Source organism: Apteryx mantelli, chromosome 2 (assembly GCF_036417845.1).
Source record: "Apteryx mantelli isolate bAptMan1 chromosome 2, bAptMan1.hap1, whole genome shotgun sequence".
NCBI lineage: Eukaryota > Metazoa > Chordata > Aves > Apterygiformes > Apterygidae > Apteryx > Apteryx mantelli.
Genome location: NC_089979.1, coordinates 172,917,806 through 172,930,607, shown reverse-complemented (window position 1 = coordinate 172,930,607; position 12,802 = coordinate 172,917,806). Strand labels below are relative to the sequence as shown.

The 12,802-nt window shown below is 73.3% G+C and overlaps 1 protein-coding gene across 1 annotated transcript; it reads right to left on the bottom strand.

Moving 5' to 3' along the window:
- Positions 1 to 459: 459 nt before the first annotated feature.
- Positions 460 to 12,433, bottom strand: SLC4A2 (solute carrier family 4 member 2). The gene is given in 24 exon segments (XM_067292136.1): positions 460 to 1,314; positions 1,537 to 1,710; positions 2,018 to 2,187; positions 2,472 to 2,725; positions 3,097 to 3,263; positions 3,395 to 3,484; positions 3,605 to 3,838; positions 3,941 to 4,135; positions 4,341 to 4,489; positions 4,772 to 4,999; positions 5,086 to 5,299; positions 5,759 to 5,943; positions 6,038 to 6,152; positions 6,303 to 6,483; positions 6,689 to 6,824; positions 6,934 to 7,114; positions 7,403 to 7,539; positions 8,430 to 8,656; positions 8,824 to 8,860; positions 8,863 to 8,947; positions 9,143 to 9,321; positions 9,324 to 9,377; positions 9,500 to 9,665; positions 12,389 to 12,433. Coding segments are annotated over 24 exon segments (3,663 nt in total). The 5' UTR covers positions 12,413 to 12,433; the 3' UTR covers positions 460 to 1,233.
- Between the last annotated feature and the right edge of the window lie 369 nt (positions 12,434 to 12,802).

Below are 12,802 nucleotides of genomic sequence, written 5' to 3'. Positions count from 1 at the left end.
CCCCCCCCCCCCCCCCGGCCCCGCTGCCCCCAGCTCTGCCCTTAAAGGTCGCCAGCCGGGCCGCAGCGGGGCCTGGCCCTGCCTGGGCTCGCGGCCACGCTGGTGGGGGGCCCCGGCGCCCCCGGACCCTCCGCTGGGAGGGAGGGAGGGAGGGAGCAGGGTTGTGCCCGGCGCTGCCGCGTGCGGGGCTGGGGCAGGGAGCGGGGCCGGGAGCGGGGCCGGGCCGCGGCCGTCGCACACGGGCCGACCCGGGCCGGGGCTGCTCCCTGGGCCCGGAGCCCGGAGGTTGGGGGGGGGGGGGCGCTCGGGAAGCGGGGGTTAACTTTACAATAAAACTGGTGAAAAGTGTGCAAAGTCCGTTCTGTTTATTAGAACAAGGCAGCAGCCTGCCCACAGCCCGGGCCGGGCCTGGCGCGCGAAAGCCCCCGACCCCCCCCCCCCCCCCCCCCCCGCCCCAGCGGCGCAGCCAGCCCGACCCCTCCACGGGGAGCCGGCGCGAAGCCCCCCCCGGCCGCTCCAGCAGCCGGCCAGGACGCCGGGTCCCGGCAGCGTGGAGGCCGCGGGAGCGGAGCACCCTGCCCCGCGGGGGCCCTGGGTGCCGCCTGCAGCCCTGCCCCGGGCAAGCGGGGTGCTCGGGGCCTGCCGCCACCCTGGCCTTGGCCCTCCGCGTCGCCAGCGTTGTGAACCGCCTCAACGCCCCGCAGGCCAGCGTGCTCGTTATAAAGCTGTTTATTGCCACTTAAATTACTCTCTTAAATAAAACACCTGATTGTCTGGTTGGAGCCGGGCTGGGCCTGCGGCGGGGCTGGGGCGAGGGCACGGCGGCGCGCCGAGTGCCCCAGGGCTGGCTCTGCCCTGCGGCAGGGTCAGGATGCGTCCGACGGGACAGAAGCCGAGGCCCCCTGCCCGGTGCCGGGGCTGGAGGGGGGGGGATTGCGCGGCGGGTCCCCTCCCTGCCCGGGGAGGACGGCGAGTCGCCAGCGGGGCAAGGCTGCGGGCGGCTTCTCTTTGGCAGGTTCCCCCAGCCCGGAAGGAGCATTGCCCCCAAGGGCAGGTCCCGCTGCGCGCGGCGAAGGCACGGGGCGTACGGGGTGCCCTGCCCGTCCGGGCACGGCTGGCGCGGCCGCGGCCCCGGTCCCCGCGCAGGGCGGCAGCGGTGGCCCCGCGGGCAGCGCCGGGGCCCGGCCGTGCCCTGCCCGCAGCCCGCGGGCGGCTCGCTGGCTGGCACGCGGCTCACACCGGCATCGGCATTTCGTTGTACTCGTCCACGCCTTCCCGCTCATCGAAGATGGGCTCGGCCTCGTCCGCGTCGAGCTGGGGGAGACGGCGGTGAGGGGCGGCGCGGGCGCGCTCCCTCGTCGCCAGCCCAACCGGCCGCGGCCCAGCGGAGGTGGGCAAGGCCGTGGCGCATCCCGGCGCCTCCGTCGCGGGGACGAGGGCTGGAGCCGGCGCCGTCCCAGCGAGGCAGACGCCGTCTCGTGGGGCTGCACGGGGAGATGCCCCGCGGGCTACGCGGGGCGCGGAGCAGGTACTTACGCACTTCATCTCCCGGTCAGTGAAGATGCGGCTGAGCAGGCACATGCGGAGTGGCACGGTGAGGATGAGGATGAAGGGGAAGGCCAGGGAGGCCACCGTGGACATGACGGCCCAGAGCACGGCCAGGCAGGCCAGCTGCAGGCTGGTGAAGAGGTGCATGCGCAGCGTGCGCACCTGCGCGGGGACAGCAGTCAGCGCCCGCACGGCGGCACGCGCGGCGCCAGCCCCGGCACCCGGCGGTGCCCCGGCCCACGACGCGGCTCCCCCGCACCCCTGCCCGGCTCTGGCCGCCCCAGAGGAGCTGCACCCGCAGCAAGGCTTCACCCAGCCTGTGCCGCAGCGCCGGCCCCCAGTGCCCATCGGCCCCCAGCCCTGGCGAAGCCACGGGCGCCCCAGGCCTGCAGCCGCCCCAGATCCCCCCAACCTGCACCCTGCCAGGCCGGTCACAGCCCGTCCCCACGCGCGTCCCCTGGACCCCGACCTTCTTGACGTAGGTGACGTCGGGGTGGTGCTTGGGGGGCATCAGCAGCAGCTGCAGGCGCTCGTAGAACTGGATGCCGTTGAGGGAGGTGACGCCCATGTAGAGGAAGATGCCGAAGAGCACGGCCAGCGGGATCTGCCGCAGCAGGTCCCCGATGACGATGGACAGGCCTGGGCAGAGCAGTGTCAGCCGTGACGCCCCCAGGAGCGGTCACCGGGTTCCCCTGGCTGGTGCCAGCACCGAGCACCCAGAGCGGGGCCAGGGGCTGCAGCCGGCAGCGGTTGGCCCCAGTCCTGCTTCCCGCTGCCCCGGCACACCGGGGAAGGCCCTGCACCATTGGTGCCCCGGACACCCAGTGCTGCTCCCCACACTGCGCTGCACCCCACTGCTGCCCAACCCCGTGGCCACGGCCAGGACAGGAGCGGGGCACGGCGTGGGAACCGGCTGGACCTACCCACGAGCACGGCCACCAGCAGCCCGGTGACCCGCTGCTCCTTCACCTCCTGGATCTTGGGCTTGTCGCCGGGCGCCACGGCCTTGCTCATGACGGTGAGGGCGTTGGCGTGCGTGACGGAGCGCACCGTGGCCGCCGCCAGCCAGGGCAGCCCGAAGAGCGCGAGGAAGCCGCCCATGGCCACGATGAGCAGGAGGTCAAGGTGGAACCCGGAGCCCTTCTGCAGCATCCGCTCCTTCTTGCTGATGATCAGCCTGGGCACACGGGCCGAGTGTCGGCACGACACGGCACGACACGGCATGGCATGGCTTGGCACGGCACGACACACACACAGCATGGCATGGAACAGCACAGCATGGTGTGTCAAGGCATGACGCACCCGCACCACATGGCATGACACAGCATGGCACGGTGCAGCATGGCACAGCATGGCACGGCAAGACGCAAGGCATGGCACAGCAGGACACAGCACGGCATGGCTCGGCACGGCACGATATGGCACAGCACAGCGTGGCATGGCATGACACACAGCACGGCACAGCACAACACGGCACAACACGGCACGGTCTGCTCCGCTTGCCTCCCGCACGGCCCCGCTGGGCCCCCCCCGACCTCCCATGCTCACGTGGTGATCTGGGTCTCCATGAAGATGAGGATGAAGACGAGGATGGCGGGGAGGCCGCTGGCCACCATCATCCACACGGGGAAGGCTGTATGCTCGCCCAGGGGGTTGATCACCCAGCCCCGCTTCTCCGGGGCCGTCACCGAGAACCCGCTGGGCACGCTCAGCTTCTGCAGAGGGAGAGAGGCAACGCCAGCATGGTGCTGCCGGCCCTGCTCCTCCTGCCCAGCCGTGGGGCAGGAGGGCACAGGGGGCACAGGTTCGGCTGGGCACCGCGGTCCCGCACCCGGCGAGGGCTGACCTGCGTGTAGGTGTCCTGGATGCTGTAGTCCACCAGCACCATGACCAGGATGGCGATGGGCACCCCGAAGTCCCCGATGAGCCGTCGGATCTGCAGGAAGAGCAGCGTCAGCCCGGCCCCAGCCTGCTGCGCTCCCAGCGGGGGCTCGTCCCTGCCTCCCCATGCCGGGCGAGCCCCCCCGTGCCGCCCCACACCGCTGCCCCCACACACCCGTCCGGGGAAGAACCGGCTGTTCTTGAACTTGCGCAGGAAGAAGGCGATGAAGAAGGTGCCGGCCATGAGCACCAGCGAGAGCAGCGCCGTGTTGGGCTGCCCCGTCACCTTGGACGCGGCGTGGCCCCCTGTGCTGTTCCTCGAGGCCGCGCTCGCGTTCCTTGCCGTCTCAGCCTCCCCGTCCGTGGCATTCGTACTCACGCACCCGTGCAGCGGGTGCTCCTGGAAGATCTGCCGAGAGCGCCATGCTCAGCCCGGCCCCGCTGCCGTCCCCTTGGACACCCCACTGCCCTGCTGGCCCGCGGACACCTGGCCCACCGCGCCATGGCTCACCTTGGCCAGCTTGGAGAAGGTCTCGTAGATGAAGATGAGGGAGATGAGGAAGGCGAAGATCTCCTGGGTGAAGCGCGACACGAAGCGCACCAGGAAGCTGCCCTCAAAGGCCACCATGACGAGCACAATGAGGATGAGCCAGAAGCCGATCCAGACGCGCCCCACCAGGTACTCCAGCTCGTTGGACGTGCAGAACTGCCAGCGCCGCGCAGACGGACGGACGGACGGACGGAGAGGCAGACAGATGGGCAGGTGTCAGCAGGAGCGGCAGGGCCAGGGGCCGAGCCCTGGGCAGCCGGGCAGGGAGAGCATCCAGGACACGGCCCCCGCCGCTCCTGCCCCTGGTGCCGGCCCGGCCCCGCACAGACGCCGGGGCAGGAGCGGGTCGCCCTGCTCTCACCGTGAAGAAAGCCTCCTCGAAGACAAGCAGGGGCCCCGAGAAGCCGATGACGAGCAGCGGCTGGGCCCCCAGCAGGCAGAAGATGACGCCCTGCAGCGACGTGGAGATGATCAGCTCGGACACGCCGATCAGGTCGTGCGTCTTCTCCCCTGCGGGCGGCACAGGCTCAGGCGCAGACAGGCGGGACGGGGCCCTTCCTCCTCCTCGTCCCGGCCACGGCCACGGCCACGGCCACGGCAGCTCCCACCCGCCTCCCCCGTGCACGGAGCAGCGCGCACAGCACCCGCTCCTGCAGTGCACCAGCCCCGGCCTGCAGTGTCCCCGTGTCCCCCGTGCGGTGCGGGGCCCCGGGTCCCCATGTGCAACGCAGCGTGCCCTCCCCGCTCCAGCCCCCCCAGGCCCTGCCCCGCGCCGGGCGCCCCCGCACTCACCCAGCAGCCCTCCAAAGGTGATGGCAGGGGACAGCGCGGCGAAGTAGATGAAGATGACGGCGGCGATGCACTGGGCGTTGAGCGCGTCCCGGAAGTCGCTCAGGTAGTGGGGGTACCGCCGCCGCACGTCCCGGATCAGCCCCCCGAAGGGCCGGCCCGTGCGCCGCAGCGGGTCGTCCTCCTCCTCCTCCTCGCCCTCGCCCTCCACCACCTTCAGCTTCAGCAGCGCTGCGCCCCGCCGACACACGGACGGTGAGCGCCGGCCCGCCGGGCGCGCGCCCCAGCCCTGCCCCGCTCCCAGCCCCGCGCGGCACCTTTCTCCTCCGGCGACTTGGGCTCCAGCAGCAGGCGCCGCTCCTGCTCCTCGCGCTTCTTGAGCATCTCGCGCTGGAAGTGGGCGACGCTGCGCAGCAGCTCCTCGCCCTGCACCTCGGAGGGCGGCAGCACCACGCTGCAGTCCAGGAACTCGTTGATGGCGTTGAGGAGGTCGTGGCGGTCGTCGGCCAGGTACGCGGCCTCGTGGAATTGCTGGACGAGGACGGCGGGTCAGAGCGCCCGGCCCGCGTGTCCTGGCCGCGGGGACCCCCATAGACAGCCACGGCCACAGCCCGGGTAGGGGACGTGGCCCCAGGACCCTCCGCCCTGCATGGACAACCACGGCCACAGCCCAGGAAGGGGACGTGGCCCCAGGACCCTCCGCCCTGCATGGACAACCACGGCCACAGCCCGGGCAGGGGACGTGGCCCCAGGACCCTCCACCCCACATGGACAACCACGGCCACAGCCCAGGCAGGGGACGTAGCCCCATCGCCCCACGTGGTGAGCCGTGGGGACGCAACCTGGTCGAAGACACAGCTGAGACACGGCTCCACGGGGACCCACTGCCCCCCCAGGGCTGGCCATGGGGCCTCAGCCCAGGCAGGGGACGCAGCTGGGACACTTCCCCGTGGGACGTGGCTCCGTCAGGGTCTGGGACGCGCCGCTCACCTTGTCGGACATGAGGGTGGAGATGGAGCGCCCGATCTCGTGGTAGTCCATGTGGGTGCTGCTGGGCCCCAGGAGCACGAAGAGGAACCGCACGGGGACGGGCACCTCCAGCACCGCGTCCAGCTCCACGGCCTCCTGCAGCCGCACGAAGGCCATGGTGGGCTGGTCCAGGAACTCCACGCAGCCTGCAGGGCGCAGCGGGTCACCGCGAGCAGGTCAGCGCGGCTGCAGTGGGTCACTGCGGGTGCCCGCACCAGCCCCACGCCGCCCCCTCCGTACCCACAAGCACCACCGTGGCCTCTGCATTGTCCGGGATCTTCTCCAGCAGCTTCAGCTCGTGCTTGGACTTGGAGCGAGTGATGCCGGCGGGGGGTGTGGGGGTCACGACTTCCCTCTGTGGGGACAGAGTGGCGCAGTGACAGCGCGTGGCGAAGCTGCGGGGCTGCAGCACACGCCAAGGACCGGGAGCGGTGGCAGGAAGGGGAGGAGGGCACAGGAGCGGGACGGGGAGGCCTCAGGTGGGAACGCAGGGGACGCCGCTCACCTCTCGCTCCACGTCAATCCGCGTGTCGTGCTCCACGGCGTGGCCGGCGATGAGGGGCTCGGTGACGGCCGGCTCGCTGCCCTCGCCCACGTGGTTGGTGCTGTGGTGGTGCACGAGCAGCGAGCCCAGGCTGCCGGCCGAGATGTTGCGCGGGAAGAAGTCCTTCTCGTCGCTCGGGTGGCTGCGGGACAAACCCCGAGAACCGTCCGCGGTGGCCCAACAGCTCCGTGTCCCTGCACCCAGCCGCCTCCCGGGAGAGCGACCGCAGCCGGGACCCAGCATGGGCAGCCCAGCCGGCGTGCTGGACACCGAGGGGCTCTAGGACACTACCGTCCCCGCGGCCGTGGAGGGGGACACAGGTCGCTGCCCCTGCGAGCGCAGCTCACCTGTGCTTGAGCAGCAGCGCCCGCAGCACGTTGGCGCGGTCCTCCGCCCGGATCTGGTCCGTGATGACCATCTGCTCCACCACCTGGTGAGCCACCCCCGGCAGCGTCTTCTGGTCCAGGTCGAGCAGCACGGCCCCTGGGGCGAGGGAGAGGGGGCTGAGGCGAGCGGGGCCCCCGGGTCGCTGCGGCCCCGGCGCCCCGGCACCGTGCGGCATGCCCTCGCGGCACCGGCTCTGCCTCCCTACCGTGCGACAGGGTCTTGCGCAGCTCCAGGAGGCTGCGGAAGGACAGCGAGGCCACGTGCGGCTTGCCCCAGCGGTCCGTCTCCTCCTCCACGTCCTCCTCAAACTTGATCCAGCGAGCCGTCTCCTTCCACTGCAGCTCCTGGTTCTTGTCCACCACCAGCTCGTTCAGCTCCACGAAGACCTGCCGGGCACAGCGGGGTGAGCGCGGGGGCAGCGGGGAGACCCCCACAAAGGACCACGGGGTCCGCGTGCAGGCAGCCCCATCCTTCACAGGGCACCCGACGAGATGGCCGCATCCAGCTGGTCCCCGTGGGGGCTGGTCCCCACACTGAGCTCGATGCCCACGTGCCCAGGGCCCCATGGATGGCTCCGCACGCGGCCCCGGGACACCCATGCCCAAAGGTCCCGCTCCGCGTGTGCCATGCCCCAGCGCGCTGCCCATCCCCGCAGGGTGCGCGGGCCCCCGCACCTCGTGGGGCTGCCGGTCCTGCTTCCTGTGCCGCGTGCTCGGCTCCTTGTGGTCCTTGCTGACGTGCACCACTTGGGCCTTGGCGCTCTTCCGCACCAGGTGCCGGCGCACTCCAGGCACGTCCTCAAAGCGGTGACCTGCCGGAGAGAGAGGGGAGGACGCTGACGGCGACGGCTGGGCGGCGGGCAGAGGTCGCGGCCGGCGCGGTGGCTGCCCTGCACGCCGAGCCGTGGCGCTGGGGATGCCCCGAGCCCTGGCATCTGGCAGAGCTCAGGAGCTCCTTCCTGATGGCAACCAGCTGCGAATCCCCAGGGGGACGCTCCGAGCAGACAGAGCAGAGCTGGAGAAGGACAAAGACCATCACGGGCCTGGAGCTCCCCGAGCGGCAGGGTGGGGGGACCCGACAGGGGTCCGCCAGCTCGCGAGGCCCGCAGCGGTGGAGGGCATCGCCTGCTCGCCGCTTCGCCAGCACCAGAACTGGGACCGATGGCCACGCGAGCGGGAGCCAGGCCCAGAGCAGACAAAAGCAGGTGGATCTCCACACCACGCGTGGTCACCTGTGAACCCTCTGGCCCAAGCGCGTTGCGGATGCCTAGCATTTACGCGGGCTCAAGGGGAGACGCGTTCAGGGCAGAGACGTCCGTAGGGAGCTGTTGCACGCAAAAGCGCCGCCCCTGGCTCAGGAAATCCCCGAGCTGCAAATTAGCAGAGGCCGAAGAGCACTCAGGGGAGGCATCATCGCCGCCCCAGGCAGCAGCGCCTGGCGGCCGGCCACAGCCAGATGCCGGCCTGGCCCATTCCTGCCTGCCTGGACGCAGCGCCGAGCGGGCCGGAGAGCCAGGGCCCGGCTGCAGCCCCGGAGGGCCACTGACCCGCTGCTCCATGGGCCCCACGCGCTGCTGGCCCTTGTGCCTTGCAGAGACGGGCAGCGCTGCCGGCGCGGCTCCAGCGCCAGCTCCCAGGCTGCGGCGTCCCTGGGCCCAGCGCCAGCGCCCACGCTCCCCGGGGCCGGGCGAGACGCGCTCACTCTTCATGTAGTCCAGGTCGGCCGAGGCGAGCATCTGGGCCTCCGACTCGTCCGTGGGCATCTTCTGGTACTGCGCCTGCTCCGCGCCCGTCATGCTGCCGATCCGCCGCCTCTCGTGCAGGTTGTAGCTGCGGTGCCCCGGCTGCGACTTGGGAGCCAGGCGCCCGGGGGAGCCGGTCTCATCGGCGGCCGGCCCCTCCGCGGGACGCCCCTCCTCGACGTCGGGGCTGCAACACGGACACCCGCCTCAGGGCTGTGTCCCCCCGTGCAGCCCCACCGCGGGGCAGTCCCACCGTCTCCGTCCCCGGAGAGCCCCAGCCGAGCTCCCGCCCGAGCCCCGTCCGGGCTCAGAGCGAGCCCGCGGCCGCGCCGGCCAGCCCCTGCCCTGCCTCACCTGGCTCCCTTGGCCTCCTTGGGGGACACGGACCCGCAGGACACCCCGGGGAGCCCGGCGCCGCCGCGGGGGCTGCCGACTCCTCCGGCCGCCGGTCGGGGACCTCATCCTCCTGCAGGAAGAACTGAGACAAGGGGCATGAAGAAACCCAGCACCGCGGAGCCCGCGCACCTCCCTGCCCGCCAGCCCCACGGACGCCACCAGCTCCGGCTCCTCTCCGACCCGCCCGGCGCTCGCCCGTGCAAACCCAGCGTCTCGGAGCACCAGCCCGGCTCTGCCCCTCCGCACGCACGCAGCGAGCGCCCAGACCCGGCCGCACCTGCACCGCCTCCGCGGGGCTGCCCTGCAGGAGCTCCTCGGCCGACCGCTCCGTCTCGGTGTCACACGCCTCGTCCTCATCCTCTTCAGCCTCCTCGATGGTGGGGGTCTCGCCGGGGGCGGACGCCCGGCGGCGCTTCTTCTTGCCCTTCTTCTGTACCCCCTTCTTCCGGCGGATGTCGGGGGCAGGTGGGTGGAGAGCGGGTGGTGGATGTGGTGGGACGACTGGCGGTGATCTGGAGGGGACGCGGCCGGGCGTTGGCCTGGTGGCGCCCGTCCTCGGGACGCTGCCCGGTGCCGGCAGCCGGCCCTGCCGGCGGCGGTGCCCCGCAGCCCTGGCGCCCCGGACCCCACTCACACTCAAAGTCCTCCTCGCTGTAGCTGCGGCCAGCCTCCTCCACGTTGCGCGGGTAGGAGTCGCACAGGATCTCCTCGAAGCGCTCCACGCCCAGAGCCTTGTTCAGGTCCTTCTCCTCCTCCTCCCCAAACTTGGGCGAGCCGGGGCCCAGGGCATCCTGCTCGGGCTGTGAGACAGGACCGGGGCTGAGCGGGTGCTGGGCACCGCCGCCATCGGGGGGGGGGCTGGTGCCCCCTTCGACACCGCCCTCTGCAACGCCTGCAGCCAGCGTGCCCCAGACCGCGCACCCCTGGTGCTGTGCGCCCTCTGCACCATGTCCCCCGGTGCACCCCACACCTGGCACCCTGCTGTCCCCGGTGCCGTGCCCCCCCGGCACGTCCCGGACTTGTCACCTCACTGTCCCCGGTGCTGTGCTCCCCTGACGCACCCCGGACCTGGCACCCTGGTGTTCCCGGTGCCATGCTCCCCCCGTGCATCCCGGACCTGACACCCCAGTGCCGTGCCCCCCGGCACATCGTGGACCTGGCACCTTGGTGTCCCCAGTGCCATGCTCCCTCAATGCAATCTAGACCTGTCACCCCAGTGTCCCCGGTGCCGTGCTCCCCCAATGCACCCTCGACCTGTCACCCTGCTGTTCCTGGTGCAGTGGCTCCCAGTGCACCCCGGACCTGTCACCCTGCTGTCCCCAGTGCCGTGCTCCCTCAATGCAACCTAGACCGTCACCCCGGTGTCCCCGGTGCTGTGCTCCCTCCATGCACCCCGGAGCTGTCACCCCGGTGCCGTCGCTGCTGCGCCCCCCGGTGCACCCGGGCCGCGGGTGCGGGCTGGGTGCGGGGCCCCGCGCCGGCCGGTCCTACCTGAGTCATGGCGGAGCCGCTGCCGCCGCTGCCGCCGCTGCCGCCGCCGCTGCCGCCGCCGCCTTTGCAGCGCTTTATCCGGGCGGCGCGGCCCGGCGCGGCGCGGAGCGGAGCGGCCGGGAAGGTCACGGCGGCGGCGGGGGCGGCGGCGGGGGCGGCGGCGGGGGCGGCGGCGGGGGCGGCGGCGGCTCCTTCCCCCGCGCTCGCCAAATATTGACGGAGCCGCCCGGGGCGCCCGCCTCAAGGTGACAGCGGCTCGCAGAGGGCACCGGGCTGCGCCGGCAGCATCCCCGCCTGCGCCCCCGCCGCCGCCCGGGAGAGCGCGGAGCGGTCGGGCTGTGCGGCCCCCCCGGTATGCACGGCCGCCCCCCCCTCCCGGTATGCACGGCTTCCCCCCCGCTATGCACAGACCCCCCCCCGCTATGCACTGCCACGCCCCCCCCGGATGCACGGCCCCCCCCCGGTAACGCACGGCCCTGTGGGGCTGCACGCCCCCCCCCCCCCCCGCCGCCCCCCGGTATACGCCGCCACTCCCCGGTGCTGCACGCACCGGGCCCGCTGCACTGTCATCCCCCGGGGCCGCGCTGCCAGCTCGCCCCGGTGCTGCACGGCTTCCCCCTGCCCCCCCCCCCCGGCACTGCACGGCTTCCCCCTGTCCCCCCCCCCGCAATGCACGGCTTCCCCCTGTCCCCCCCCCTCGCAATGCACGGCTTCCCCCTGTCCCCCCCCCCCCCCGGCAATGCACGGCTTCCCCCTGTCCCCCCCCCTCGCAATGCACGGCTTCCCCCTGTCCCCCCCCCCCCGCAATGCACGGCTTCCCCCTGTCCCCCCCCCCGGCAATGCACGGCTTCCCCCTGTCCCCCCCCCCCGCAATGCACGGCTTCCCCCTGTCCCCCCCCCCCGCAATGCACGGCTTCCCCCTGTCCCCCCCCCCCGGCAATGCACGGCTTCCCCTGTCCCCCCCCCCCCCGCAATGCACGGCTTCCCCCTGTCCCCCCCCTCGCAATGCACGGCTTCCCCCTGTCCCCCCCCCCCGCAATGCACGGCTTCCCCCTGCCCCCTCGGCACTGCACGGCTTCCTCCTCCCCCCCCCCCCGGTACTGCACAGCTTCCTCCTCCTCCCTCCCGCATTGCACGGCTTCCTCCTCCCCCCCCCCGGCAATGCACAGCCTCCCCCTGCCCCCCGCAGCGCCCCCCGCTCCGGCACTGCAGGGCCCCCCCTCGGGGCTGCGTGTCCACCCCCCCCAGCACCACCAGCTGCCCCCCCCGCCTGCCCCCCCGCCCGGGCAGCGCTCGCCCCGGCGCCCGCGGTGACCCGGGGTAACGGGGGACGACACGGGGCGCAGACCCGGCACGTGGGGGCACGTGGGGACGGGGCGGGATGATGCCCCCCCGTACGGCACGGGCCGGGCTGGGGGCGCACACGGGGACGGGGCGCAGGGCCCGGGGGGGGCCTTCCCTGCCGGCACGTGGCCTCGGGGCTGCCGGCTCCTCCGGGTGGCCGTGGGGCTGCCCCACGGCGCCTGCACAGCCCCAGCGCGCCGGGACCCCCAGGCCCTGCGGGACCCGGCCCCCTCCCGCCGGGGGGGCCCCGGGGCCTCATCCGCCCCGGCCTGGCACATCCCGCGCACGGATCCCCGGATCCTGCAGCCGCCGCCTCCGGGATGCTCCGTCCCCCGGTGCCGCCTGCGCCCCCCGCCCTGCCCTGCCCGCGCCAGCCCCGAAACGAAACGACCTTGGGCTCCCCACGCCGCCCGCCCCACGCCGCCGGGCCCAAACCCAGCCGGCTCGCTCGTGCCGTGGCTCCGTGCGCACGGGGGGCCGGAGTGCCGCTCTGTGGGACCGGGGCCGAGCATGGCGCCGGGATCCCGCGCCCAGGAGCCGCCCCGGCAGCGGCGACATCCCGCAACCCCGTGCGCTCGCTCCCCGTGCCGCCCCGCTGGCCCCGGGGACGTAGGGGGATGAGTGCCCCCAGCCGGGATGCCGCGGGGTGCGGAGAGCCCGGCAGCGCGGGAGCGAGGCCGCGGCTCACCCCGGAGTCCAGGAGGAAATCCATGGAGCAGCGAGGAAGGGGCCAGGTGGGAGCGCCTGTGCGGCCGGTCCCGTCCCCGGTCACGTGCCCCAATGGCACCGGGCAGCCGGGCAGCGCGCCGCGAAGGGTTAATCATTAACCGCGCCGAGCGGCCGGGAAAGCCGGCGCCCTGCAGCTGCGGAGCACGGGCGTGTGGCACCGGCGCCGGGAGCCCCTGGAGCCGGCAGCAGCCTCTCCGGGACGGACGGAACTGGCGTCTGCTGCTCCGCTTGGCCCAGCAGTGCCCTTCCCTCGAGGGCGCCGAGGCGAGGCGGCGGCCGTTCGGTGCAGCCCTGCCCTATGGCCGTGCAACGGGGCCGGAGCCCTGCAGCCCTGCCCCACGGCCGTGCAATGGGGCTGGAGCCACGCAGCCCA